The 24,747-nt window shown below is 40.7% G+C and overlaps 2 protein-coding genes across 2 annotated transcripts in view; one reads left to right on the top strand and one right to left on the bottom strand.

The window, feature by feature from the left end:
* LOC137972191 (uncharacterized) overlaps positions 1-24,747 on the bottom strand; it is a 41,559-nt gene that overhangs the window by 15,292 nt on the left and 1,520 nt on the right. The window contains exons 3-16 of the mRNA XM_068819045.1: positions 24,202-24,348; positions 22,771-22,919; positions 22,348-22,378; positions 21,873-22,002; positions 21,162-21,306; positions 20,079-20,254; positions 17,389-17,571; positions 16,337-16,494; positions 15,210-15,421; positions 14,237-14,343; positions 13,267-13,368; positions 11,412-11,599; positions 8,295-8,485; positions 7,456-7,562 (exon numbers count right to left, since the gene is read on the bottom strand). Coding sequence (XP_068675146.1) covers positions 7,456-7,562; positions 8,295-8,485; positions 11,412-11,599; positions 13,267-13,368; positions 14,237-14,343; positions 15,210-15,421; positions 16,337-16,494; positions 17,389-17,571; positions 20,079-20,254; positions 21,162-21,306; positions 21,873-22,002; positions 22,348-22,378; positions 22,771-22,919; positions 24,202-24,348 — 2,026 coding nt within the window. The remainder of the gene's footprint in view (positions 1-7,455; positions 7,563-8,294; positions 8,486-11,411; positions 11,600-13,266; positions 13,369-14,236; positions 14,344-15,209; positions 15,422-16,336; positions 16,495-17,388; positions 17,572-20,078; positions 20,255-21,161; positions 21,307-21,872; positions 22,003-22,347; positions 22,379-22,770; positions 22,920-24,201; positions 24,349-24,747) is intronic.
* On the top strand, positions 1,608-5,478 carry LOC137970338 (D(1)-like dopamine receptor). The gene is made up of 2 exons (XM_068816862.1): positions 1,608-2,346; positions 5,210-5,478. The coding sequence occupies exons 1-2, from the start codon at positions 1,608-1,610 to the stop codon at positions 5,476-5,478; spliced, it is 1,008 nt and encodes a 335-aa protein (XP_068672963.1).

Genomic DNA, 24,747 nt, shown 5'->3' with positions numbered 1-24,747 from the left:
TTTAGCAGGTGTTTGACAATTCTAATGTAAATGTCCGTAAAAACGAAGGATTTCTGACTCCCACTCCACGTAATCCTATTCCAGAATACGGTGAATCTAACGCGCCTTTAATGAAATCTGCGTGTATTTCTGGACATATACACTGATAAAGAGGGAGTAGCCTCGAAACTTCTGGTTCACACTTTAAATTCTCGGGCGCAAATTTAAACTTTCCTTTACCAATCACCCGCAATATTGCGCCGCATAGTTTCTTCGAATTTATGTCATGACATGGATTTGCGCGAGGTTTAAGCCAACGTGCATACGTGGCATTGCACGGAAATGGACATTGTTGAAAGTAAGCACGAATATGGTGTCTAATACACCGTTCGCGGTACACTGGCACACTATAGGGTGTTTCAAAAGTTCGTTCCGATTGAAAATTGCATTTTGTCTCAAAATTTTTTAGGCCGCTTAGAAAATATCATAAAAAATAAAGGAGGGCATTCTAGTTACTAATATTTAAGTTATTCGATGTAAAATCAATAGGGAATAACATACTCAATTTTTTAAGAGGTAGTTGTAGTAATTACTGAAATATAAGCGAACAAAACACCGGAACGAACTTTTTTTGAAACACCCTGTAAAAGAGTGAGAGTTAAGAGAGAAACAAACGCATTTTTCGACGGGATCTGTAATTTGCCTTTGCAAATAAAACCGATGAGACAGGCTAAAAACATGGACTTTTTCAATGTTTGTGTTCATTAGTTTTTTATTCAGAAAATCATACATCCTAGCCTGCTAAAGCGGACGGATTTTTTAACGAGCGGACTGGGCTGCAATTGCAGGTGTGTCGTAATTACGGATTGTTCCTTCATTCAAGCAAAAAAAGAGCAGGATGATGGAGCTTCCCTAACAACTTTTGAAGGGCATAAACATAACCCATTAGAGAGATAAGGTTTGAATGCCACTTTTGTACTTTATGCAAGAAATAAACACTGATCCTGGATGACAATTACGCGGATATCCGTTTCTGGAGGCCAGAAACTGCTGACTATCCTATCTCTATGGCCAACCATGTTTAAAATTACGGCTCGGCATCCTCTTAATAGATATTCATATCAACTGAATTTGCGTAATAAAGGTTATTCAAGTGTCCACGTCCGCTTGCTTAATGCATGGTTTTTAATGGAATCTCAATTTTTTCACTTCACCTCTTCCTGGACTCCTTTTCAACCATTATATCTCTTGCTATAAATAATATTGATTTGCGAACAATAGGAAGTTAAGATACACACAAACTTAATCGATATTGTGGAGCAGAACTAATTTACGAACGCCGACCAACACGCGCACTGAAAGGTAAACTTTTCATCGCGCCAGAAGTGCTTCTCAGGGAAAAAGTTGAAAAAGCATATGTGCTATCCAATGGAGTAGGTATGAACGACAACAATCACAGCTCGCGTGTACCTTTAATGACATGTTCACTGCGGATATGGATCCCATAGACGGTTTCGTATGTCAATTACACACCTGCTGTTTTCTCAAAACTTAAAAAATAACAAGAATTAAGGAAAGACCAGAAACGTAGTGTGAATTGAAAAAGATTCATTGCAGTTAGTTTTATCATGAACGCTTCTTCGAACACAGTCTCTGGTGCGTCGCCTCCATCTGACTTGCCCAAGGCTTTACAAACGACAATCCTGTGTTGCACATTCCTGGCAAACTTGCTTGGTAACATATGCGTCTGTCTGGCCGTGACTCGCGGACGCGCCCTCAGGCAAAGGCCAAGCGCTTCGATCCTAGCCAGCTTGGCAATCTCTGACCTCGCGTCCTTGTCGTTTGTTCTCTTCCGATTGGTATGGCTATATGACTTGGAGGCAGCGTGCAATAAATACCAGTATTTCTTCACATTGGTAGTATCACTGCTGTACGTCAGCAGCATTCATATCTGTCTTCTCAGCTGTGATCGATATGTCGCCATCGTTCATTGCCTAAGATACAGGCAAGTTGTCACCAATACAAAGGTCGGACGAGCCTTGCTTGTCGCGTGGGGGCTACCTCTTGCTTCTACAATAATCGTCCCTTGCTTTTATCAAAGCAGAGGACGAACTCATTACACTGCTGCCTTGATTGGCTGCGCCGAGCAACACAACGAACCCAACGATGTCTTTAAGGTTCATACCGTTTTCAACTTTACTCTCTTTGTTGTAATTCCGTTTTTGGTAATGATATTTGTCGACTGCCGAATCGCTAAGATTGCTTGGTCTCAAAACAATCGCATTTGGCCAGGTGAAAATCTGACCCCTGAATTGACCGAATTGAGAAGAAAGAGGAAAAAAGAAATGAAATGGATGAGGACCATAAGTAAGTTTGTGATTTATTTACTAGTGTATCTAACAGTTAGTAGTGCTGCGGATGTTCTGTTTCTATTGATTCATGTACACTTTTTTTATAAGAATCTTGTTTTTCCGGCCTAGGGTGAATTATACTCTTACTTTTATCCCGATTTTGGGCTAAAAATATTCTTGTATTATTCTTAAATGACATTTCCCTTTTAGAATGTATTGGGGTATCAATTACAAGTTTTTGGTGTCTAGATCTGTATCGCGTTACACTGTAAAAGGGCTCCATCGCTTTTCGTTGCAGTTAGCGGGGTGAAGATATCACGTCAGACGACACCTGCCCGTTTCGGCTTTAAAAATGCATTTCTCACAGAAACACCGTGATGGAAAAAAAGTACCCGATTTTGTTTCAACTACGTTGAAAGAAAGAAATAATTTTATAAGGTGAAGTTAAAACGTATAATTGCTTTGTATTTACAGATTTTCGATACAAAATTATGTCGTTATTTCAGCCTCGGGTTTATTCTTAAAATTTCGCAAATTTCAGCCTCGATATTCTTATGAAACATAGTCTTATAAAAAAAAAAGAGTATCACATTGGTAAGCAAAGCAACGGTGCATAGAAGTGAGTAAGGCACAATGTATTTTTCCTTGTGGTAATCGAACTGTGAACTAAAGCTATTGAATGATTGAATGATTTGATAAATTGCTCGCTGATTTGTTATGTATTAATTTGATTTGCTTTGTGCACGACCCTAGAAGCTATTCAGGTTTAAACATTATCGTGTGAAAATAAAGTTCTATCATTCTTCCCTGCGATGTTCGGACGTTTGATGGGTGGAAGCTTGAATGCAGTTTGGGCGATCACTTGGCAGAATTGTGAAAATGGGTGCAAGAAAGTATGCAGGTTGACCATTATGTTTCTGAACACTAAAAAATTTAGAGGCAGAACTTTTCGCAATAAACGCCCAGTAATACGGGCAACATATTTCGTGCAACTTGTCGCGCAACAATGTTGCGTTGCAAGATGAGATTGTTGCACGTATTATCACCTTTTTGCGCAACAAATCTTCATGTTGCAAAAAGCAAAAGTGACGTCTTCTTGTTGCGCAAGAAGGTGGTAATACGCGCAACAAACCATCTCAACTTGCAACGCAGCATTGTTGCGCGACAAGTTGCACGAAAAATGTTGGCCGTATTACTGGCCTTAAGATTTATAAGCGAGAACTTAATATTGATTTGTTCACTCTTAGATCATGATGTGTTGTTTCATCCAATATTTACGGGACCTCGTGCTTAAGCAATTGTCCAGAGTGTTTGGAGGCGTTCTGCTGAAATGCAATGCATTCTGGTAAAATCTGGTGAATGGCACACTGCATTCTGAGAAAAAAAGTGGTGACTTCGAGAATTCGTCCTGCGGACGAACTCACAGGGCCTGGTAACGACTGTAAATCGAAAACAGGAAATGTCGCAACTTCCGTTGTGGTCAAATACGGTCATCACTTCTTTCCATCCCTCAAACTAACATTCCCCTTTTTATTCACCTTACACGACGTACAGGCTACTTTAGACTTCAAATCTACTTCAACGAAACAAAGATTTTAAACAAGCTGAGAAGATTCACATTAGGCGAGGCAAAGAGTTGAACCCGGATCGATGGCTTCACCTTGCAGTTTCCGATATCCACTAGACTAACGAGACAACCTACAGGAAAATCGAATTTTTTTAGAGAATTGACATAGTAGTACCCAGCAAAACAATTGAAAGTTAACCGTCTTCAACGGGGTTTTTAGACCTAAATACTGTAGATCAGCGCGGCATAGCTTAGAAACGCTATTTCTTGTTGAACTAAAGCCGTAATTCTGCCTGTTTTCATTCTTTTTAGAGCGGTAAGCTTGTCAATATTAACATGGGATATTGCGTCGTGTAATTGTTACGAAATGTCCAATGTCAGTTTGAGGGATGGAAATTAGTGTTGACCGTCTGATACAAGGATTGGGTGGGATATGCCAGGAGCTATTACCCACTGCAGGCTACTATAACATCCGCAAAAGCCTTCTGATAACCTCAGTTTATTTTACCCACTGGAGGTCCTTTCTGGCGATGGTCTTAACTAAGACCTTTTGAGCGCATTGTCAACTGTTGTGGGACGCTCCTGCTGTTTAATTTATTGCATGGTGCCCACAGTCGACCTAATCGAGGTTCAACAATGTTGAACAGACCTTTACCCTCTAGCTACGTAACGAAGTTAATTATCAGTTTCACACATCAATGACATGCGGATATGAAATTAAGTGCAACGATCATAGCTTTACTTGATTTCATATACGCAGTTCAGTATATGATTCATTTCATATATCATTTCGTTCATTGATTCACTCCTCACGGGAAAATTAAAAACCTCAAATGACCAGGTCCCAACGTCAAAGGCCTCATAGCTCAGTTGGTTAGAGCGTCGCACCGGTATCGCGAGGTTCCAACCCCTACGCAATTGCTAAAATTGCGTCCATAACTGCGAGGATCACAGCATTACTTGAGTTTCATGCATTTTATGTAAAGCGGTGAAAAGTTACTTTACAATAATCCAGTTTTTCTCGTTCACACGAACTGTTTTGAGAGCACTCGGCTCCCACCAATGACGGTGGCCCGGGTTCGATTCCCAGACTCGGCGTCATATGTGGGTTGAGTTTGTTGGTTCTCTACTCTGCACCGAGAGGTTTTTCTCCGGGTACTCCGGTTTTCCCCTCTCCTTAAAAACCAACATTTGATTTGATTTGCGTTAACTTGTTAATTTCAATTTACAGTGTCCCCGATTAGTGCTCTACAACGCTAGAAGATTAGACACTTAAATAATTTAAGTTCCTTTCCTTTTCCTTTCCTTTCAGTTATAGTGGTTGGTGCTTTCGCTTTCTGCTATCTCCCGACATTTATATCTGCTGTACCTGCAGCTCAATTAGGCCCAAGTCGAGTTCCAATGGCGTGGAAGTCAATCTTTATCTTGATGACAACAGCGAAGGGAGCACTCAACCCAATTATCTACATCTTCACCTCAAAGGAGTTCAACCTTGCATTTAGAATCGTTGTGAGAAAAGCCCTCCCTGACACCTTACTCGCGTGTATTAGAGGGTCAAGTGTATCCCTTCATCATCAATGAGCTAGAGGCGATGCCTCTGCAATACTCTTTGATAGCGCCGGAAATGAATGATTCATTGTAAGCCTTCCTGAGGAACTAAGCAACTCATTCTTACGCATATTTTACCAGACATGCCCAGAATGCACGCTATTAGATGCGCGCCTAATTTTGATATCCAACACGTGGTGGACACAGGCTAAAGGTAAAGTCGCGCAGGGTTACCCCCTGCATTATATCGCCGGTATCCATTTATACACCCGGGTGAAGAGAGGCAGTGTGGAGTAAAGTCTCTTGTCTAAGGAAACAACACGATGGCAGAGCTAGGCCTCGAACCAGCGACCCTTGGAATCGAGAGACCGGCGCGCTAGGCACTACGGCACCGTATGAGTATTTTACGCGTGGTGTGCACGATATGACACGATAAGTTGGACAAGCGGTCTGTTTCTCAAAGTCCCAGAAAACTTTTCGCGTTGCCCGAAAAGTCATTCGTAAAACGAACATCTGCTTATTTTGGGAAAACTATCTTTCAACGAACAAGTTTCAAGAACACGGAAAACAAAACAATCGCAACTTGAAACGTTTGGCCTTCAAAGGTACAAAGCGTTTTAATACTCCAAAAGCGCAAGGAAATGACTGTTATACCATTTCGCCTCTTACCCCTGCGAAGTGAGGTAATACGATATTGAAGGGGACCAGTAATTGGCATTTAAAGACTCCGCCTAAAATCACAGTGGATAGCGAAATGATCGCCATCTTGTTTATGTTATAATGCAAAGATGTGAATATTTTATGTAGCTTATTAAAAGTCAACGGCGAAGGTACTAATGGTAATTAGAGTAATACGAGACATTTTAACGAAGGAAACCGAACGCAAATCGTGTGTAAACGATGGGAAAAGACGACTATAATCCCTAAAATTGGCGCAGTGGTGAGAGCACTCGCCTCCCGCCAATGTGCCCTGGGTTCGATTCTCTGACTCAGCGTCATACGTGGGGTTGAGTTTGTTGACTCTCTTCTCTGCTCCGAGACGTTTTTCTCCGGGTACTCCAGTTTTCCCCTCTCCTCAAAAAAGCAACATTTGATTCGATTTGCGTAAATTTGTAGATTTCAGTTTACAGTGTCCCCGATTAGAGCTCCAGCGCAAGAAGACTAGACACTTTCCCGTCGTAAGAACTTTATTTGCCAGTCGACTAACGACAAAATCATTCGACAACTTCTTAATTGTCAATGTATTCCATTGGTGGAAATAGTTTTTACAATTAATGAAGGACACCGATACTCCTTGCAAAATGGGTGCTTAGATGTCAATACTACTTATCAGCACTTTTGAGAGGGGTGCTTAAACTTAAATAATGTTGATTTTAAGTCTAATAAAGTCTAATAAGAGATAGATGTTCCGAGGATGTGACGTAGCCTTCTTCGTTAGTTGAGCGAAATTCATACGGAAGAGCGACGGAAGCGAACATCTGGTGGGAGATGGCAAATCCCGGCCAAAATTCAATAACAATCACGTCTCGAGTTTTAATTGGTTACCGTGGATTCCCTTTGTTAATTTGCGCCTTCGATTTTGCACAATACCCAATAAAGACACTTCCCCGCTAACAGAGCTCTCTTGCCTTTTTTTACGCTGGGCTGACGAGTTTGGGAAAAGGGACCTCTGCCATGGGTCGAAACTCACTGTGATCCAACCGCCGTCCACAACCTTAGACGGCACTCTTCAAACCGCATGCCCCATGATATGTTTGCTGACTGTGACTTGAGCCCGCTGTGTCCCGCGCATTCCTTTACAGTAATTCCGCTGTTGTTAAGTGAGCCCACAAACAACATGAAGCGTCACGTGAGGATTCGGTCGCTAAGTAATCGCAGCGCATTCCCAACACAGTGAGTTTCGACCTAGAGCAGGGGTCTCATTTCTCGTACTCGTCAGCCCAGTGCACGCAAAAGAAAGGAGACCTCTGCTAGCAGGGAATAAAAACACAAAAAAGGTTGAAAACTCACAGAGAAGTGGAGTAAAATCGTTTGCATCCCTGGCGTTGATATGAATCCCAGGTTGCAAGAGTAGAAATTTCAAAACGTCCAAATGACCCTCAGCAGCACTAACGTGTCTGAAAAAAGAGACAAAGGACATGTTTATCTCAGTTACTTTTCCCTAGCTAGAAAGGCAAGTTTTTTTGAAGTTCAAGACGGAGGCATCTTTCGCTTCCGTAATTAACTGTGAACTGTTAAACAAGAACAGAAATGGGTTTACTGACGGAGTTGATTTGAGAAATTGACCACCGTAAAAAAAATTGAAAGCTCAGTGACTTTTCGAGCGTTAGCTCTTTATCAGAGCTTTCAAATTTCTTTATGGTGTTAAATAATAACCTATCAACTCAGTTGAAAAACACATTAATTTGTTTCACTTCCCCAGCGACGCAGCACCACAGTTCAGTTTAGAACAAACCTTTTTATCAATTTTGCTTAACAAGCAGTAGGCGAAAGTCTCCCACTTAACATTGCAAATTAGTCCCGAAAAGACCCGACCGGAATGACGAGTAAATGTACTTCACTTCAATTCAGCAGTCAGGCACAAGAATTACCACGTTCTGCTCATAAAACGAATTGTTTTTTACTCTCTCGATCTCCTAGTCGTCGCGTCTTTGCTTAAAGGGAAAGTACAGCCTAGAACAACAATGGTGCTACAAAAAAAGGCATTTTTACATCGAAAACTGCCATCTTTGTCTTTGTATATGCAAACGAGGCTACGACGTAGCAATAGTCAAAGTGTTTTCTGAGAGGCTTTAATAGCCTCGCCTTATCCCCTAATAAGCCGTATAGTCGACAACTCGTATACTCACAGCGGTGTACGTTTGTTCAAGTCTCTAAAACACACTGTGGCTCCATTATGAACCATGTGACGCAGCATTTGCAGGTTCCCCGTGCTCGCCACTTCACAGATTTCATGCGCACTGTAATGGTGGGATAACCGCCTAGCGCCCAGGCCCTCCAGTAAATGACTGACCGCGCGATGCTCATGCATATCCGAGTACTGGAAAATCAATGAGTAAATGAATAAAAAAAACAAGTGACTACCTTAACACATAAATTAGCCACTACCTTTAAAGGGGCTTAAGGCAAAACTAAATTCGCTAAGTTTGCTAACAGAAGGCATCATGTTATCCACAAATTGACTGCAAAAGGTAGAAGAACGTGTTAAAGTTAGTTAAATCTCCAATTGTGTAAGCCTTTTAGCTTTGATAACGGGCGAGTTATTAGCCATCAAAAACTGATAACATTTTGTTTGGCAAAAGCGCTAAAGAGACCATGCATTCTTTGGAAAATTTCTAATCTTCGAAGCGTCATTACTCAGAGATCATCTGGTAAACTGCGCTCAAAGTTTGAGAGATAGCTCATTATGCAATGGACTTTCAATGATATTCAGTGCTGATTTTTTGGCTCATAGACTAGAAAACGACGGACGTATGCTATTACAGTGTTCTCACCAGCCGCGCCCTAGCGGGATTCCGACAAGAAAAATACAAATGGCGCATTAAAAGCCATGCAAAAGCGCCCACGTGGCTGCAAAAGGATGCTACGACCAAAACAGACTTTAACAAGTAAGTTAGCAGTGTTTTAATGGTCAAGCGAATACTCCAGCTCTTTGCTTCTTCAACTGAATGGAAACAGTTTATCAAAGTATTGAAAGCCTTCAATTTTATTGACTTTTGCCTTCGTCAGCCACACCAGCGTAACACGGTAAATACTTGTTTCCATATCTCAAAGTGCCCTTGGACGTGAGGAGCCTGCAACAACAAAACTGAAACAAGGGTACAATAGCTGAAACAACCCAAACCTTTACAAAAATGCTAACCTTAGGCCTAAACAATATGCTTTAGATAATGTTTAGGCCTAAGGTTAGCATTTTTGTATGTGTTTGGGTTGTTTCAGTTTTGTTGTTCCAGGCTCCTCACGTCCAAGGGCACTTTGAGGTATGGAAACAAGTATTCACCGCGCAGCACAGCTTCGACATCTTGACCGCCATATTGGATCCGGTAGGTCCTTGTGTAACACATAATTTAGAGCACGGGTTCATGTTATTCGTCGTGGCACAGAGAAAATTAGATTGTTTCGCCCAAGAGCCAAGGATTTAAGAAAGTGTAAAAGATCATCGAAACGCTGGCGAAGAAGACGATGAAAAGAACAACGTAGCAAGCAAAGATCAAAAAGCAGTTTCACTGATGCAAGACCGTGTTTTTCAGAGTGAACGGCAGTCGAAATACACTTGGCTTGCCAATGACGCCGACAAAAATATCATGACCTGTGAGATCTGTCTCGAGGCAAACAAATCAAATACATTTACAACATTGTCGAAAGGCCACCATTGCAAGTCAGGACAGTCAGAGTTCCAATCTTACTGAACGTGCCTTGATGAAATGGACCGACAGAGAAATCGCGAAGGATTTTTTCCAACCCTAGTCATAAGGCGAAAGTACCTTTGTCCCACTTAAGCTCCTGCAGGGCCATGGGAGTCCCTAAGACAAAATCCTGACGAGAACACTGTACTAATGAGACAAAATTATAAGTCATGTCTTACGAAAGCCTATTCACAGACAACAAAAGCGCGACTCAAATCGTTTTGTAATTTGGAAACGAGTTGATAAACAAAAATTAACCACTGTAAGAACGACTTCAGATCGTTATCAACTTTTTTTGATTCATTCGTGTTTCATTCGCACCGACACAGCACCGCAGTTTCTTTTGAAACTGGCCCCTTCGTTCTTTACAGTCGTGGGGCGTTCAACTCAAACTGCATATATATTTATTACGAACAATCAAGAGTGAATTAGATAAGAGTGTCATTGTGCAATGAGTGGCTACAGTCAAAAATCATTCTATTTTTAGAAAACTAGTTCCTGCGAAAATTAGTTGGCATGTCCCTGAAAAAAAAAAATGGCAGAAGCAGTCACGCGTGACATGGCTTCTCCTGATTAGTTTAAGTGGAGGCCCTTTGTTTGTTTTCACGCGTCAAGTATATCTAAAAATAAGTCCATTTGTGACTGTGCTGGGTCAAGACGCAAATTGATGGAGAAACCCTGTTATCTAATTCGCTCCTGGAAACATCCAATCACGACAAAATCCATTCTTTTTATGACATCACGTTTATGGTGGTGCTCCACAGGCACCACAGCTCAACCGGACGTAAAAACCAAACTCCCATAACTACTGGTGTCACGCATTTGTGAGACCTCAACACCGGGAACTCCATACCCTAGCTACTCGCTGATTGTTTGAAGGTTGTTTAACGTGCCACAGAAATTCTAGACAAGGGTTAGTTTCTAGCATAATTTTACATTTTAATCTATCTGTTAGTATTTTTGAGGGCCATAAGTTCATCACTTCCTGTGACAGACCCACCTTTAACCGACAGGCATTGCGCGCCGTGGAACAATTTTCATAGTTCGTGCTCCATTTTGCCTATAAAATTCCAGGAGTATTCAAGGAGTTTTCAAGAACCAGGAATTGAGTTTTCAAGGAGTCTTTCTTAGAAAATTGCTATGCCATACCAAGAGAAAATGAGGGGACAGAGAGGGAGGCTCAAGGCGTTGGCCGGGATATGTTATGTCCACGAAAGTTATTTTTAGACGAGCGGAAGTCTTTGTTCTAGCGGAAGTCTGTCTTCTGAGACGTCCGCATGCAGTCTTGCCTCGCTCTCAGGTTCTTAGTGAAAAGAGAAAATGATGGCGCACGTGGAAGGCTGATGAATATATATTTTCTTTCAAACATCGGACCGAGGTTGGCCTGCATGCGGACGTCTCGGAAGACTTCCGCTCGTCCAAAAATAACTTTCGTGGACTTGACATATCCCAAGGGCTGAACCGGGAGCCTCCTTCTCTGTCCCCTCATTTTCTCTTGGCCATACATAGTGTTTCAGTGTTTTTCTAAAGCGCACGCAATTAAACAGAAAGCTCACTTACGTTCAAAGGTGTATTCCCCATAGAGTCAACGGCATTGATATCGGCTCCTTGATCAAGGAGGTATTGTATCATTCCTCTGCTCCCAACAGTGGCCGCTATATGCATGGCTGCACTACCCTCAGAATTTGGGGCGTTTACATCAATGCCCAGGGCAACCAGCCGCTGAAGTTCCTCGCCATCATTTTTCACTTTAAAGAATGCACAGATGATAACCGTCAACTCACTGTTTTGGTGGTCAGTAGCGAGGTTTAGTATCCCGCTGACGCAATCCTATAGATAATCGAATCGCAAGGAAGGTGGCCTAAGCGGGTCCGTGCGGCTCTAATCGTCGGATTAGAGAAAAGAAAGACTTGTTAGAATTAGAAAGTTTTCATGCTTTTATGAAAAGCATCAGCCTGTCGTTTGCCGTTTTCCGTTCACGTGGACGCCATCCTAAATCTCTCCGTTTAACAAATAGATTCCATGTTGCCGTGCGCCTGTTCAGTGACGGTTAGGGAGCTTAAACACGCGCGTTTTTGAGACGCGGACGGCAACCGGAAGTGAGCTGTTTTCTCTTTTAACTTGTCTTTACACAACCACATTTAGATTGCAAAGTATCTTTTCTCCATTCGAAATGATTAGTATAAAAATCTGGGAGATACCACTGCCCTGGCATGGCACGGAAAATGTTCTCTTCCGGTTGCCGTCCGCGTCTCAAACACACGCGTGCTTAAGCCCCCTAATAAGGAGCTTAAGCAAGCGCATTTTTTTGACGCGGACGGTAGCCGGAAGATAACATTTCGCGTGCCAGGACAGTGGTGTCTCCCAGATTTTTATACTAATCATCTATAACGGAGAAAAGATACTTAGCAATCTAAATGTGGTTCTGTGAAAACAGGTTAAAAGGGAAAACAGCTCACTTCCGGTTGCCGTCCGCGTCTCAAAAACTTGCGTGTTTAAGCTCCCTAATAGGTCAAAGGTAACGGTAAGGTAAAGTCTGCATTACGCCGGAGCTTATCCCCGGTTCCCGTAGCATGAAGCCAGTAGGAGTATTTCCACTCCCCCCTGGATGGGATGCTAGTCCATCGCGGGGTTACCGCCAGCATTAGATTCGCCGGTACCCATTTATACACCTGAGTGGAGAAGGGCACCGTGAGAGTAAAATGTCTTGCCCAAGAACACAACACAATGTCCCCAAACCCGGACCACTCGCTCCGGAGTCGAGCGCACTAACCATGAGACCACCGCGCCACCCACTAAATAATAGGGAGCTTAAACACGCGCGTTTTTGAGACGCGGACGGCAACCGGAAGAGAAAATTTCTCGTCCCAGGACAGTGGTGTCTCCCACATTTTTGTACTAAACATCTCTAATGGAGAAAAGATACTTATCAATGTAAATGTAGTTGTGTGAAGTTAAAAAGGGAAAACAGCTCACTTCCGGTTGCCGTCCGCATCTCAAAAACGTGCGTGCTTAAGCTCCCTATTAGATCAAAGATGACGTCAAAATGTGGTAAGAACAAAAAAGTGACACACGAGGCGATTGCCGAGACTCCCAACTACCATCTGTTGGTGTCCTTTCGACCAGATATCGACCAAATCAAAAGCCAAAGTATAGGCTACTTGATGCCTACTTTTTACCATCCCAACAGTGTACAAAATTCACCAAAAAAATATCATGAAATATTTCTCCTGGTTAATCACCGAAATAAGCGCGCACACCAAGTTTCTGAAACCTTTCATACCACCCCAAAAATTCGTATGCGGCGTTGTTATGCAGAAAAACAATTTACCGTTTTCAATTGCTTCGGATTCTAAATTTGAGAAATGCTCAAACTGAAAAGCAAGCAAATCTGTGCGCTTCATTTATAGCATACCTACAGCACTGCATAACAGATCTCCGATTCCATCTTCAGACCAGCTCGCCTCGTGACGTAAAAGACACCGTACAACTTGATCGTGACCGTGCTGCACAGCCTCTGCGAAAATGGACACCAATTAAGATTCGATAGACCTGCGGCCATCTTGGATTCTATTGTCCTGGTCTCGGTTGTTCGAAGGGTGGATAGCGCTATCCACCGGATCACTCACTATCCAGCGGATAAACACTAGCAAAATCAATTGAGTTATCCAGTGGATAACGTTATTCACCCTTCGAACAACTGGGGCCAGAGGATATAATATGAGATACCCAAGGGACAAATGTATACATGTTATGCGTATAAATTTGCCTTTGGTTCCGCAGAATTTTCCAGTTTTACTTTTTTTCCGCTCAGATAATTAATCTAAAACAGGGGATCTAAATATCAAACTAGCTTAAAAAATATAAAACAAAAACCACATTTACACACGAAACAGAAGTGCATTTGCCACCTGAGCATCCCATTATATATATTCCTCGAAACAATAGAATCCCTGGACGCCATTTCGCGGTAAAAGGGACTATTTCAACCCCTCTTTGCATTAATTTTTGTTTCCTTGTCTTGTTAGAATAGTCTTAGTTTCATAAATGGGTTCTCTTGACAAAAGTCGAGTGTTCCCCAAGTCGAGAGGAGAATTATACTCAGCGAAAATAAAACACCTCACAGCGCGGGAAACGGGTTGTCATGTGGCCAATCACAGAAAGTGACGTAACGTGAAACCCCCAAAAATTTGAAGGTAACGACAAGATTTGCTTCCGAGAAAAAGGAATTGTTTCGATAGAGAGGCTTTTCTCTCTTTCCTTACTTTTTATGTTAACGTTAGGAGTTTCATACTAGATTGGGGATTTTAGACACGGTTCAAAATTAAAATATCACAAACACACTTTCCTTTTAATTCCTCTGAATGCACAAAGCAAAAACTTACCAGAGAGTGGTGATGCTCTCCAGCGGTCTCTAGCATGAATGTCCACACCCGGCTGCCGCAAAAGGAACTTGACGCAATTGAGGTGCCCACGGCTACAGGACACGTGACTATAAATCAACAAATAGGTTCAATAACTGAGGACAGAGTGTTCCCCAATACGTCGATATCAAAATTATAAACGAGAAGGAGCGCCAAAATTGATCGTTGAAAAAGAAATCAAACACAGGTCCCAAGTGACACTGCTTTTGACGCTTGAATCAGATTCCTTTTATAGCAGTATACAAGTAATTACCGTCTTGGCAAGTGGAATCAGTCGGTTTCCACTAGCCTAGACCCTGATAATTACCGATATGACAAAACCTCATGGAATAATTGTTTACGGGATCAAGTATTTGATGGACCCAACCCGAGCATTGACGTTTGGTTGCATTCTGTGTATTCGTACTCGCACTCTCCCTCTCTACCCCAACCAGAGTTCCTCGGAGAGCCTGCTCGCAGGCTATTATTCACTACTTGCACAAATCCCATAATACACCTCTTTTACGCCCCAAAAATCTGCATAGGCATTGTTTTCGACTTCTCTTGGGACATTTTTATGTTCCATGAGAAATTGCAAACAATGGTTATGCAAAAGTTTTGGGGGGTAATAGAGGTGTATTATGGGATTGTGCAAGTAGTGACTGGAATCTTTTTCTATTATCGAGTCTACAGTGTCTTCCTGAGTTTCATTAGGAAACTCTCTTTTTACTTCGGGCGGCAATCAGCTTCAGATAGCCGGGAGAAAGCTCACGTTCTGATCACGTGCGGTAGCAAGATCTTACGCGCGCGATGTATGTCCAATGTCGTCAGTACCATGTGACCTCTAAATAGCCAATGGCAGTGGGCGTTACACCTTTGAAATGTGTAGCAGGAATGTACAGAGAATAACCACATATCCGATGAAAAACCTTGTAATAAATTCACAACAACTTACAGAGGAGTTCGTTTGTCGAAGTCCTGAATGCCAACGTCCACTTGCTTTTCAGTCAAGGTATTTAATTCTTGTAAATCGCCTTCAACTACGGCCTTGAATAGTTTTTGACGAAGAAATTCTTTCTCCTTGCTAAATTTAAGAAATATCGCTAAATTTTGCGAGGTCTTAAATGAGCCAAAAGATTCCTCAAGGTCACAAGCATTCAAACCAACCTATATTGGATTGCAATAAGAAAGTTCAAAACAAAATTAAAGCGACGTGCACTTAAGAATATTTGATTGACCGCTCCCTTTACAGATTTTCAGAGCCAATGAATCACATGATGGAAATAAACTCAACATTTTAAGAGAACCTACAAAAACCGTACTTTAAACCACCAGAATATTTTTACAATCAAACTTGTTTGAAAACTTTTCATAGAAGCTTTTGTATCCGACATACATCTTTAAACATTTTTCATCATCGCTTGCTTTTGTTTTCCTATTTCCCGGACGCTGCCACCATTTTTGACGGTCAATGCCATTCCTAGTAACCAAGGCTTTTTATTCGGTTAGCTTTCAATGAATTGTTAGGCTTAGCTTCATTTAAATACTTTAAAATTGCATTAATTGAAGTGGTTAGTTCGGTAGCGTGGCGGTTAAGTGCGCCTGCGCTTCAGCCATGAAACCGAATTCGACATCGTACACGTAACTTTTTCTAAATTCTTTTTCTAAATTTTTTCTAAGTTTTTTTCAAAATTCTAAGTGACATAAGCTGCTAATCTAGTCCTATATTAAGTTCTTTTTTTCCTCATTTGCAAATGAAAAATTTAACAGTGAATATAGTTCTACGTGTCGTCCAAATGGACGAGTTCAGAGACTGTTTACGAAACGGAAATTTGCGCCACCGTCATTTTGAACAGCAATTCGTTGTTACGGGATAACCTTGCGATGGACTTGCATCCCATCCAGGGGAGCGGGGGGAGTAGAAATACTCCTAGTCGCCCTTTGCTTCAGAAGCCGAGATTGGGCCACGTAGCCTGTAGAAACCTTACCACTTCTTACAGAACCTTATCACACCACCCCTCCCTCTCTCTTTCCCAACTTCTTAGCCTCGCTTAGACAAACAATCGGGAAAACAAAACTTACAGTTAATCTTATAAGCCATGTCAATGCATATGTACATAGAAGAGACCATGTTAGCGCTGTGACAACGCCCAGTAACTGGACACCAAGCTGTGCTCCATTAGAGTAAAATGCTCCATCTGCAGTTTTTAAATCCACTGAAGACTTTGCGAATAGACCAGCTGTGGAAAAGATGCAATTACGTGGTGTCAATACATGCTTCTTCAATGGATTTTGCACTGAGGCACAATTTAATTTTAATTAGTTAAAAGGCGTAACACCAGACGATTTTACTCGATTTTACCTCTAACCCTTTCCCTGCTAACACGGCCACTTACAGATTTTACTTTGTCTAATCCACCACGATTTTACTTGTAATTGTAACTATTACACAAATTTCGAATCTGATTGGTTCTTTGCGCGCCCATTTGTCTCGTAATTGGCGCGGGAAGCATGCCCCCGCATCCCCCTAGAGACTCCGTTTGGTCCCTATCCTCGTTGGATCGCACCCTCCCGCAAAAAAACTCTCTGCAAGGTTTAAGAAATTCTGTGGTGCGGATTCACATCTACCTTAAATTCTGAATTATTTAAGGTGGCTCTGATCACATTTCAGAAATAAAAATGGCGGTCACCCGGTTCGTTTATGAGATATGAGCAGTTAAAGCCGAAATATGGGGTGTTTTTGCAGGGCTTTCCTGTTGCCATGGTAACTTTTTACGCCACAAAAATGACCGAATCTTTTTCAGCAATAGTTGGTGTTTGATATAGTAGGTACCATAGCATTGCCGTTAAGTGATAAAGTGTTGTAGTGTCAACCCTTCTAATAAGAACGTTTCTTTTAAGTTTTGAAACTGGTTTCAGCCACCTCAAGCAAATATTTGAGCCTCTTATTGTTCCAAATTTGTATGTATGCAGAATTTTTATGACCTTGGACTTGGACTTGGACTTGAAAATGACTGTACAATGGTCAAAGCGTCGTCGCATTTCATCGCTTGTTTTTACAAGTACATGTAAAATGTTTATCTGCGAACTTGTTAAATCAAAATTTATAGCAGTAGTATATTACTTTACATTACCTGTTATCGTCCCAACAATGCCAGGAATGCCATGGACATATGTGATATCAAGTGATCCTTTACTAGTCCATAGCGGTTGCTGTTTCTGAACTGACCACAAGATAGCAGATGAAATCAAGCCAGTGAATAGTCCAGCAATTAAGGAGGCCCAGACGTCTACAGAACCAGAACAGGCACTTATACCTAGTAATGCATGCAGTAAATTGAAGGGGAATCAAAAGTTAAAGTTGCTCAAGGACTTAGCCAAGTGACAGGATCTTTATCGAATAAATTACTGAGGCAACAAAAACGCCACAACTGAGGAGTAAATGCAAGGGTCATTGAGGTAACTGAGAGGAAGGGGGGGGGGGCGGTACTCCCTTATAAGGGCTTAATGGGGACGTGCGGCCAGCCAGGGTATGCTTTTCGGGATTTTTGTCTTGAGCAGGGTATCGAATTTATCATTTTTTGTCTTAATCAGGGTATCGATTTATGAATTTTTGTCTTAAACTGGATTAAATGTCTTAAACAGGGTATCAAAAATCGGAATTCTGTCTTTAAATGCGTAGGAAAATCAGCGATATTTGTCTTAAACAGGGTCAGGGTATGAGGGGCCGCGCCGCACCTCCCCAACCAGGGATACATCGAGTACCCCCCCCCCCCTGGGAATTAGCCATCCAGGACTTAATTCAACTACATGTTTCAGCGCCTAAGTTTGAAACTGTCTGCCACCCCAAGTACACCAACTGCCAAAAAAGAATTTTTAAAAGACAATAGGAGAAATGATTTTGCTATTTTCCATGCTGAGGACACTTATGTTGAAGCACCCACACTCCTCTTAATGATGGCAAAATATGTACTAAATTATAAATTAACTAACCCGTAACTTGAATTATTTTATTGTAACTGCTCATTTCTTTCTTTTTTTCTTTCTTTCTCTGTTTCTCACTCTTTTCTTCCATTTCTTTCGTTTTGTTTACTTCCTTAATTTATTGATAATGACATACGATTTAAAAGTGCAACGTTGCTACCTGCAGGAGGGGGACATGGGGATTTGCGGTGTTGCGGTGTTGATGCTTTTTTCAATGCGGTGATACGGTGAATAAAATCTCAATTTGCGGTGTTGCGGTGATCGCAAACCCAACGGTGTGCGATGTTTGTGTTTCTCAAGCTACGGTGTTCGGTGAAATGAAATCATTTGCGGTGCTGTGGTTTCTTGTTTGATCTTTCTCAGACCTAAATTCAGCACGTAAACTTCGTTATCCGTGATAATTTATGACAAGCACGTACCATTGTGTTTAATTTGTAATAAAATACAGACCAACATTGTCGAGTTAATCTTCAATACGCTGAAGCTGCCAATGAGAAGCTGTTTTCGTTGATAAATACGTAACTTGATAAGTAACTTGACCGCTACCACCAGGAGTTGTGTTTATTTTGTGGAAAATTGTTCAGGTATAAACGTGTTATGTCAAGTGTAGACGTTAAAATCATGTAGCTAAAAATAATTGTTGCGGTGACGGTGTTTCGTCGACTTTTCTTGCGGTGATGCGGTGTTCGTTATTCTTTTTTGCGGTGTTGCGGTGTTTAGGGCCCCCCCATGTCCCCCTCCTGCAGGTTGCACAGGATTATCATTGTAATCTGCATCCAAAATGAATAAATTTATATGATAATTATGATGATGACAGCTTAAGCGTAACGCACTGTGGGCTTACTACATTTGGCACAAGTTTGTGCTATGTCCTCATAGTTTCATTCTTAGTTATATTAGGGAATAAATGGCTGGGTGGTACTAGGCAGATGAAAACAGTTTGCCTTGTAAGTTGCTAAGAAAAGCTCAATTTACACAAATAACATCATTATAAAGAAGGTAATCTGCTCAAATAATTTGACAACCTTTTCTTAACCAGCTGGCCCCTCTTTTATTTTAATAGGATAGATTCTGAGAGACTGTTGTACAAATTGGGTTATTCCAGAAAAAATCCACACCCCCCGACGGATGGGGTCGTTTTTTAACTCCCCCTCTCACCTGGATTTCCTGAAGCCCAAGACCCCCCTCCTGTCTGGATTTCCAAGACAAAAAAAACCCCCTCCTGCCTGGATTTCCGGGAAAAAATATTAGGGTTAAATATAATTTTTGATAGAAAATACGCACAATCACGCATAGAAGATGTTCTTTTTTAATTTCTAAAGCTTTGGCTAAATTATGTGTCAGGCGTTTCAAACTCTTCGTTGCAATATTGTTGCGACGGCTCTTTCTTTAGTATCTTGTTCGCTTTTTCTGCTATAAAAGGACCTGCGAAGGAACTTGGATTATCATTTATGTCAGGTGAGAAATATGTGAACTAGTTTCAGGGTCTGAGAGTGCTAAACTGTCACCGAACTAAAAGTTCAAATCGCGTGAACTATCGGTTCAGATGACCCCTGCAGAAGACTTTTTTGAGTTCAACTCTCCCTCCCGCCTGGATTTCCAGGGTCCTTGACCCCCCCTCCCGCGAGAATTTCCAGAAATCCCATCCGTCGGGGGGGTTGTGTGGATTTTTTCTGGAACAACCCATTAAGAAGAGTGCAGGGAGGGGTGTGGAGGAAGTCCAAGGATGGGGTGACTGTCATCCACTGGGAACCCCTAGAGGTCATCTTATTATCAGTGGAAATAATTATATGCTTCAAGTTTCTACTGGTAGACCTGTACATGTAACCTGATTACATACCAACAAGTCCAGCCATAATTCCTTGTAACACATCCACCATTTTTAGTTTCTTTGTGGTTAGATACATCACAGTCACCCAGCTCATTGAAGATGTGCAAGCAGAGAAGTGCGAATTTATGAGTGACAAGATCGCTGCATTGCTGAACTTGTGCACACCTCCAATGTTTATGGCATACCTATGGGGAAACATTGCAGTTGAAGATAAATATATTCAATACCAGCCAGAGGACTTAACCTTAACTGTACAAATAACAACTATTCACCAAAGTGGAGGTGGCTAGCGGTGGATATATACTGAGCCATGAAGCAGTGAGGTAAATATCCACCTCACAAGCCAACGACACTGAGGTGATTAGTTGTTTTAGTACATGTATTTTACTAAAACAATGAGAGAATTTTTGTCTAATAAACTTAATGCCTCTCAGTAGTTTTGTGAAGTGCTTTTCAAAAGTTTACTTTACATTTGGACATGCTTCTGTATTGTTACCTTAATGCCACTTTCACAACTACATGCAGTAAGTGTTTTAGGTTGTTTTATTATTTTGCAAAATATATATCCCACACGTTTTTTTAGTTTTCTATAAATATGTGTTAGTTTATGTGGGTGAGATACAATATGTTTCTCTTTTTACAAAACCAAGCTTCAACGTATCAGACGAGATTGAATTTGTTTATCAGTTGTTTGTTGTCTGTAAAGCGTCAGGCTAATTAGCCAAGGACACTGTTGGAAAAAGTGAACAGCTGTGTTTAAAGCTCATCAATATTAAAACAGCAAACTCTGTTGATATTTTTGGATCCAATCTTAAGACTTTTTTACTTAAAACATTTTATAGTGAATAGTGAATCTGAAATTAAGTATATATTTATTTTATCATTATCATTCTGCTTGAGTGCACATAGTTTTAATTTATGTAAAAAGCAAAGAGACGTTTTTTATTATAATGCATTTTTATGCATTAATTATTATTATTTTATTGTTATTATTATTATTATTATTATTATTATTATTATTATGATCATTATCAATATGCTCTTTTTCTTGAGTTATTCTATAGTGTATGGCTATATCCTCCATTGACGCACCATCCCAGGCATGTAAAGAGTCCTCCAGCAACTAAGAAGACATTTTGTGAGTGCTTCTCTTCTGTACTTTGCTGATCCTGTCTCTCTGTCCGGTTCTTGCAAATCTTGTTATTAAGAATTCGAGTAAAGACAAGAGCAGAAACACCTGTCAAAGAACTGTATCTTATTACTTATAATTACCGGTACTACACATAATATTGATAGTAAAATTATGAATTTAGCATCAGCTTTTTTAAGAAGACGTACACTTTAAAAAAATGTTGCCAATCCTTGAGGATTGTCCGCTACACCAGATCTGAGTCCATTCGGAGACTGGAATGACTCGTCTTGAATGCTTCGTGATTTGCAAGACAGTTCATTAGAAAAATACAACAAGAGAGCAAAAAGGGGATGGTACTTAAAGATTGTCTCGTTAACAGTTCCAGCCATCTCCTTTAACTTTCTTGCTGTACTTTTTAAAGTGTCTTGCAAATCGACAAATATCACCCAGACAAGTCATCTGAGACCAGACATATCGACTTGATTAAAAAATGAAGGTCAGACAAAACAACTCAATTAAACAGTGCATCATTGTCTGCACAAAAATGTACAAGAATCTCTGCGAAACCACTTTTGTTTGTACAAGATAATGGATTGTATATGTTTTAGTCCACATTAACTGCAGTATCGTCAGTTCTGATCAACATCATCCCTTCAATGCCTTTATATTACCTGTTGAAGTATGCACAGTCAAGCTGCCTGATTGGTCAATAATTCCAAAGTGGTCCTGAAGCCATCCATTTCCTCGAATCCAGTGAGTTATAGGGTAGTACACAAAAATTGGCCATAGCAAATAAATAATCTAAAAATAAAATTTTATTCTTGATAAACTTTATCTAAAAACCAAACTCTCCATCCTGTCAGTTCTTACACCCAAAGGAAGATTCTGTAGGCAGTTACAAAAGCTTTGTAGGCCCAGCAATCTTTTCTTTCCAGTCAATATGATCCCACTTCCTGACACATTTTTAATTTGTACAGATGTAGTAATCCTGTGTCTATCATTTGTACCAGGTCATATTCTCACATTTCCAACCTGGTGTTGGGTGCAATAATGAAATGGTCCAAGCTTTGAGGCCTTCTCCCTCAAAAACCACACCCCCAACCAAGTGAAAAAACTATACTGCAATAATTTTATTATCTCTCTTACCAATGCTCCGAGAATGCTTATGTGTTCCACCCTACATGAAGGAAAAATGCAGGAAAAAATGACCAATCAATTGTGTAGGGGGTCTTCAAATTGTCTGACTTGAAAGAATTGGACACTGACTGTCGTATTCCGAGAGTTGAACACTAGTTCGCGACTAGGTAAACAACCACACTTGACACCATGTTGATTAACCTCAAAAACAGACCACAAGGTCTAAACCCTTTACTCATTAACTATGCATGCGTGACATGTATGTAACACTGACACTTTGGGATCCAGTGCCCCCGGCATATGATGGTGTCTGTCAGAATAGTCACCATTCTTCCCGATCAAAAGATTAAGCGCAGAGACTTTGAAGTCAGCCTAGATTACCAGACTGTCAAGTCAGGCAAAACAAAACCCAAATCAGTATTTCAAACATACCAGGAAGAAAGAAGCATTAATGGTGTCACCACTGCAAGCATCATTTCAAAACTTGCAAATAGAGTAGCTGGAACAGACTCAGCATGGACTGAGCAGTTCTTGTCAGAAAAGCCCAAAAAGAAAGCATCATCAAGACTCCCAATTAAACCCTGAAATTGACAGAAAAAAGAATGTAATTCCATGGAGATAAAAAAAAAGATGTACTTTCTAATAATCCCGCAGGAAAAGCTGCATACACGCCTGAAATTAAGTTGCTTTTCACATCCCAGGGGCATCCAACGAGAATATAGTTCAAAACCACTTGACCCTTTGACATCCAAACCAGCCGAAACCAGCCAGAGTTAGTATTTTACTCTGTCTAACGCCAGACGATTTTACTCGTCAATGGGGAACCCCTGGGAGTCAATGGGTTAATTATAGCATTGTTAAACATACTTTTATAATTAGTTGTATTTAAACGGCAGATATAGGCATATTTTTATCCCCTAAAAATTTTTAATCTGTTCGGATTTCCTAGCTGAAAGTCAAGTGATCCGAAAAATATAGGTATCAAAACTTACCTTCTCGAAAATTTCAGCCAGAAAAAAGGCTCCCGAAAATGCTAGGTGACCTTTTTAGGGTAAAAATCCATTTTAAAATGGGCAATTATACCATTTTTCAGATGTTCGAAAATCCTAGGAGAGGCAGGCAATGCAAGCAAGAAATGTTACAAAAAATGTAACTTGCGAAAATTCTAGATCCCAAATTGTCTTCCGAACAGATATTTTCAGAAAAATTGACATTGGGTGCCCCTGACATCCTCTATCCAACTGAGGCAGACAGATAGAATATGTTGGTCAATCCAAAGACATTTTGCTAAACTTAATTGAGCCAAATGTCAGACTTATCCTGAAAGTAATTTGTTCCATTCAGTTTGTCTCATGTGAATTTTGACGTTTGACCTGGGCCTATTTAAAGATTCCTCAAGATTATATAAAATAATGTTAACAATAATGATGATGATGGCTCTCATATTGTCAGCATCAAAGGAAAGAAAAATAGATTAGAAATTCAAGTCAATAATGCTAGTGTCCTCAAGCCATGTGCTGTCAGGTAGCCTATTTTCTTTTTCAAAACCTTAAATGTCACATTAATGGCACCCCTTTTAACACATTGAACCCTGAGAGTGAGAGTTATAGATTTTATTCTGTCTAACGCCAAATGATTTTACTCGTCAATGGGAGGTGCCCTAGAGCGTTTGAGGTGTGAATGGGTTAATTTTTATAAATTACAATAAACCCTTGTTGCTTCATTTTGAAGCTTAAAATTGTTGAAAAGAGTTTTTGCCTTTAATGAGAAAGCAAGGAACTACTTGAATTGAAACAAAATATCATTTTGCAAATGGTAGCCATTTTGGAAAAAGTAGTGCAGAGGTGGTGATCATCGACTCACCTTTTGTGAGAAACCAAACGAAAGAGAATAGCCAACAAAATACCATAATACCGAGCCAATGACAAAGTTGATGAGGGCATGGACAAGAAGCAAGTTCAATGTGCTGTATGGTCTGGTACCAGCTTGATAAACAGCAAACGAAAATACCTGAAAGTCAAAGAATGTACAGTCAACTCTCTCTCTAAAAAAGGGACATGTTCAGAACCATTCCCTTTAGGTACCTCCAGAAGAGGGGGTCTTTAATAGGAGGAGAGGATTTTAGCAGACCCCCCTCAGTCGGTGTTGTCAGTCCAGTGGTTATTGGGTGCTGGATTTGCATGTCATTGCTCCAGAAATCCCCCTCTGTACACAGCCTGGATTTATTCTTTATTCTCTTTGCAAAGAGCCAACTGGTTGTCTCCTGCCAATTGGGGTTCCTTACCATGTTATGTTTCATTCGCAGAGTTACCTTGGAATTATTTAGGTGGAGTGCCTTTGAACTAGCTTAATATCTAAGCACACTTAAATAAACTAACCATTTATCTCTGCAATAATAAAATAGATCTT

This window comes from Montipora foliosa, chromosome 9 (assembly GCF_036669935.1).
Source record: "Montipora foliosa isolate CH-2021 chromosome 9, ASM3666993v2, whole genome shotgun sequence".
Lineage (NCBI taxonomy): Eukaryota > Metazoa > Cnidaria > Anthozoa > Scleractinia > Acroporidae > Montipora > Montipora foliosa.
Note: the sequence above shows the minus strand (reverse complement) of the source record. Positions and strands in the feature narration are given on the sequence as shown.

Bases quoted from the DNA above. Each gene is read 5' to 3' on its own strand.
- LOC137970338 (XM_068816862.1), top strand. From the start codon at position 1,608: ATGAACGCTTCTTCGAACACAGTCTCTGGTGCGTCGCCTCCATCTGAC. The intron at 2,347-5,209 runs GTAAGTTTGTGA...CTTTCCTTTCAG, and splicing joins GAAATGGATGAGGACCATAA to TTATAGTGGTTGGTGCTTTC.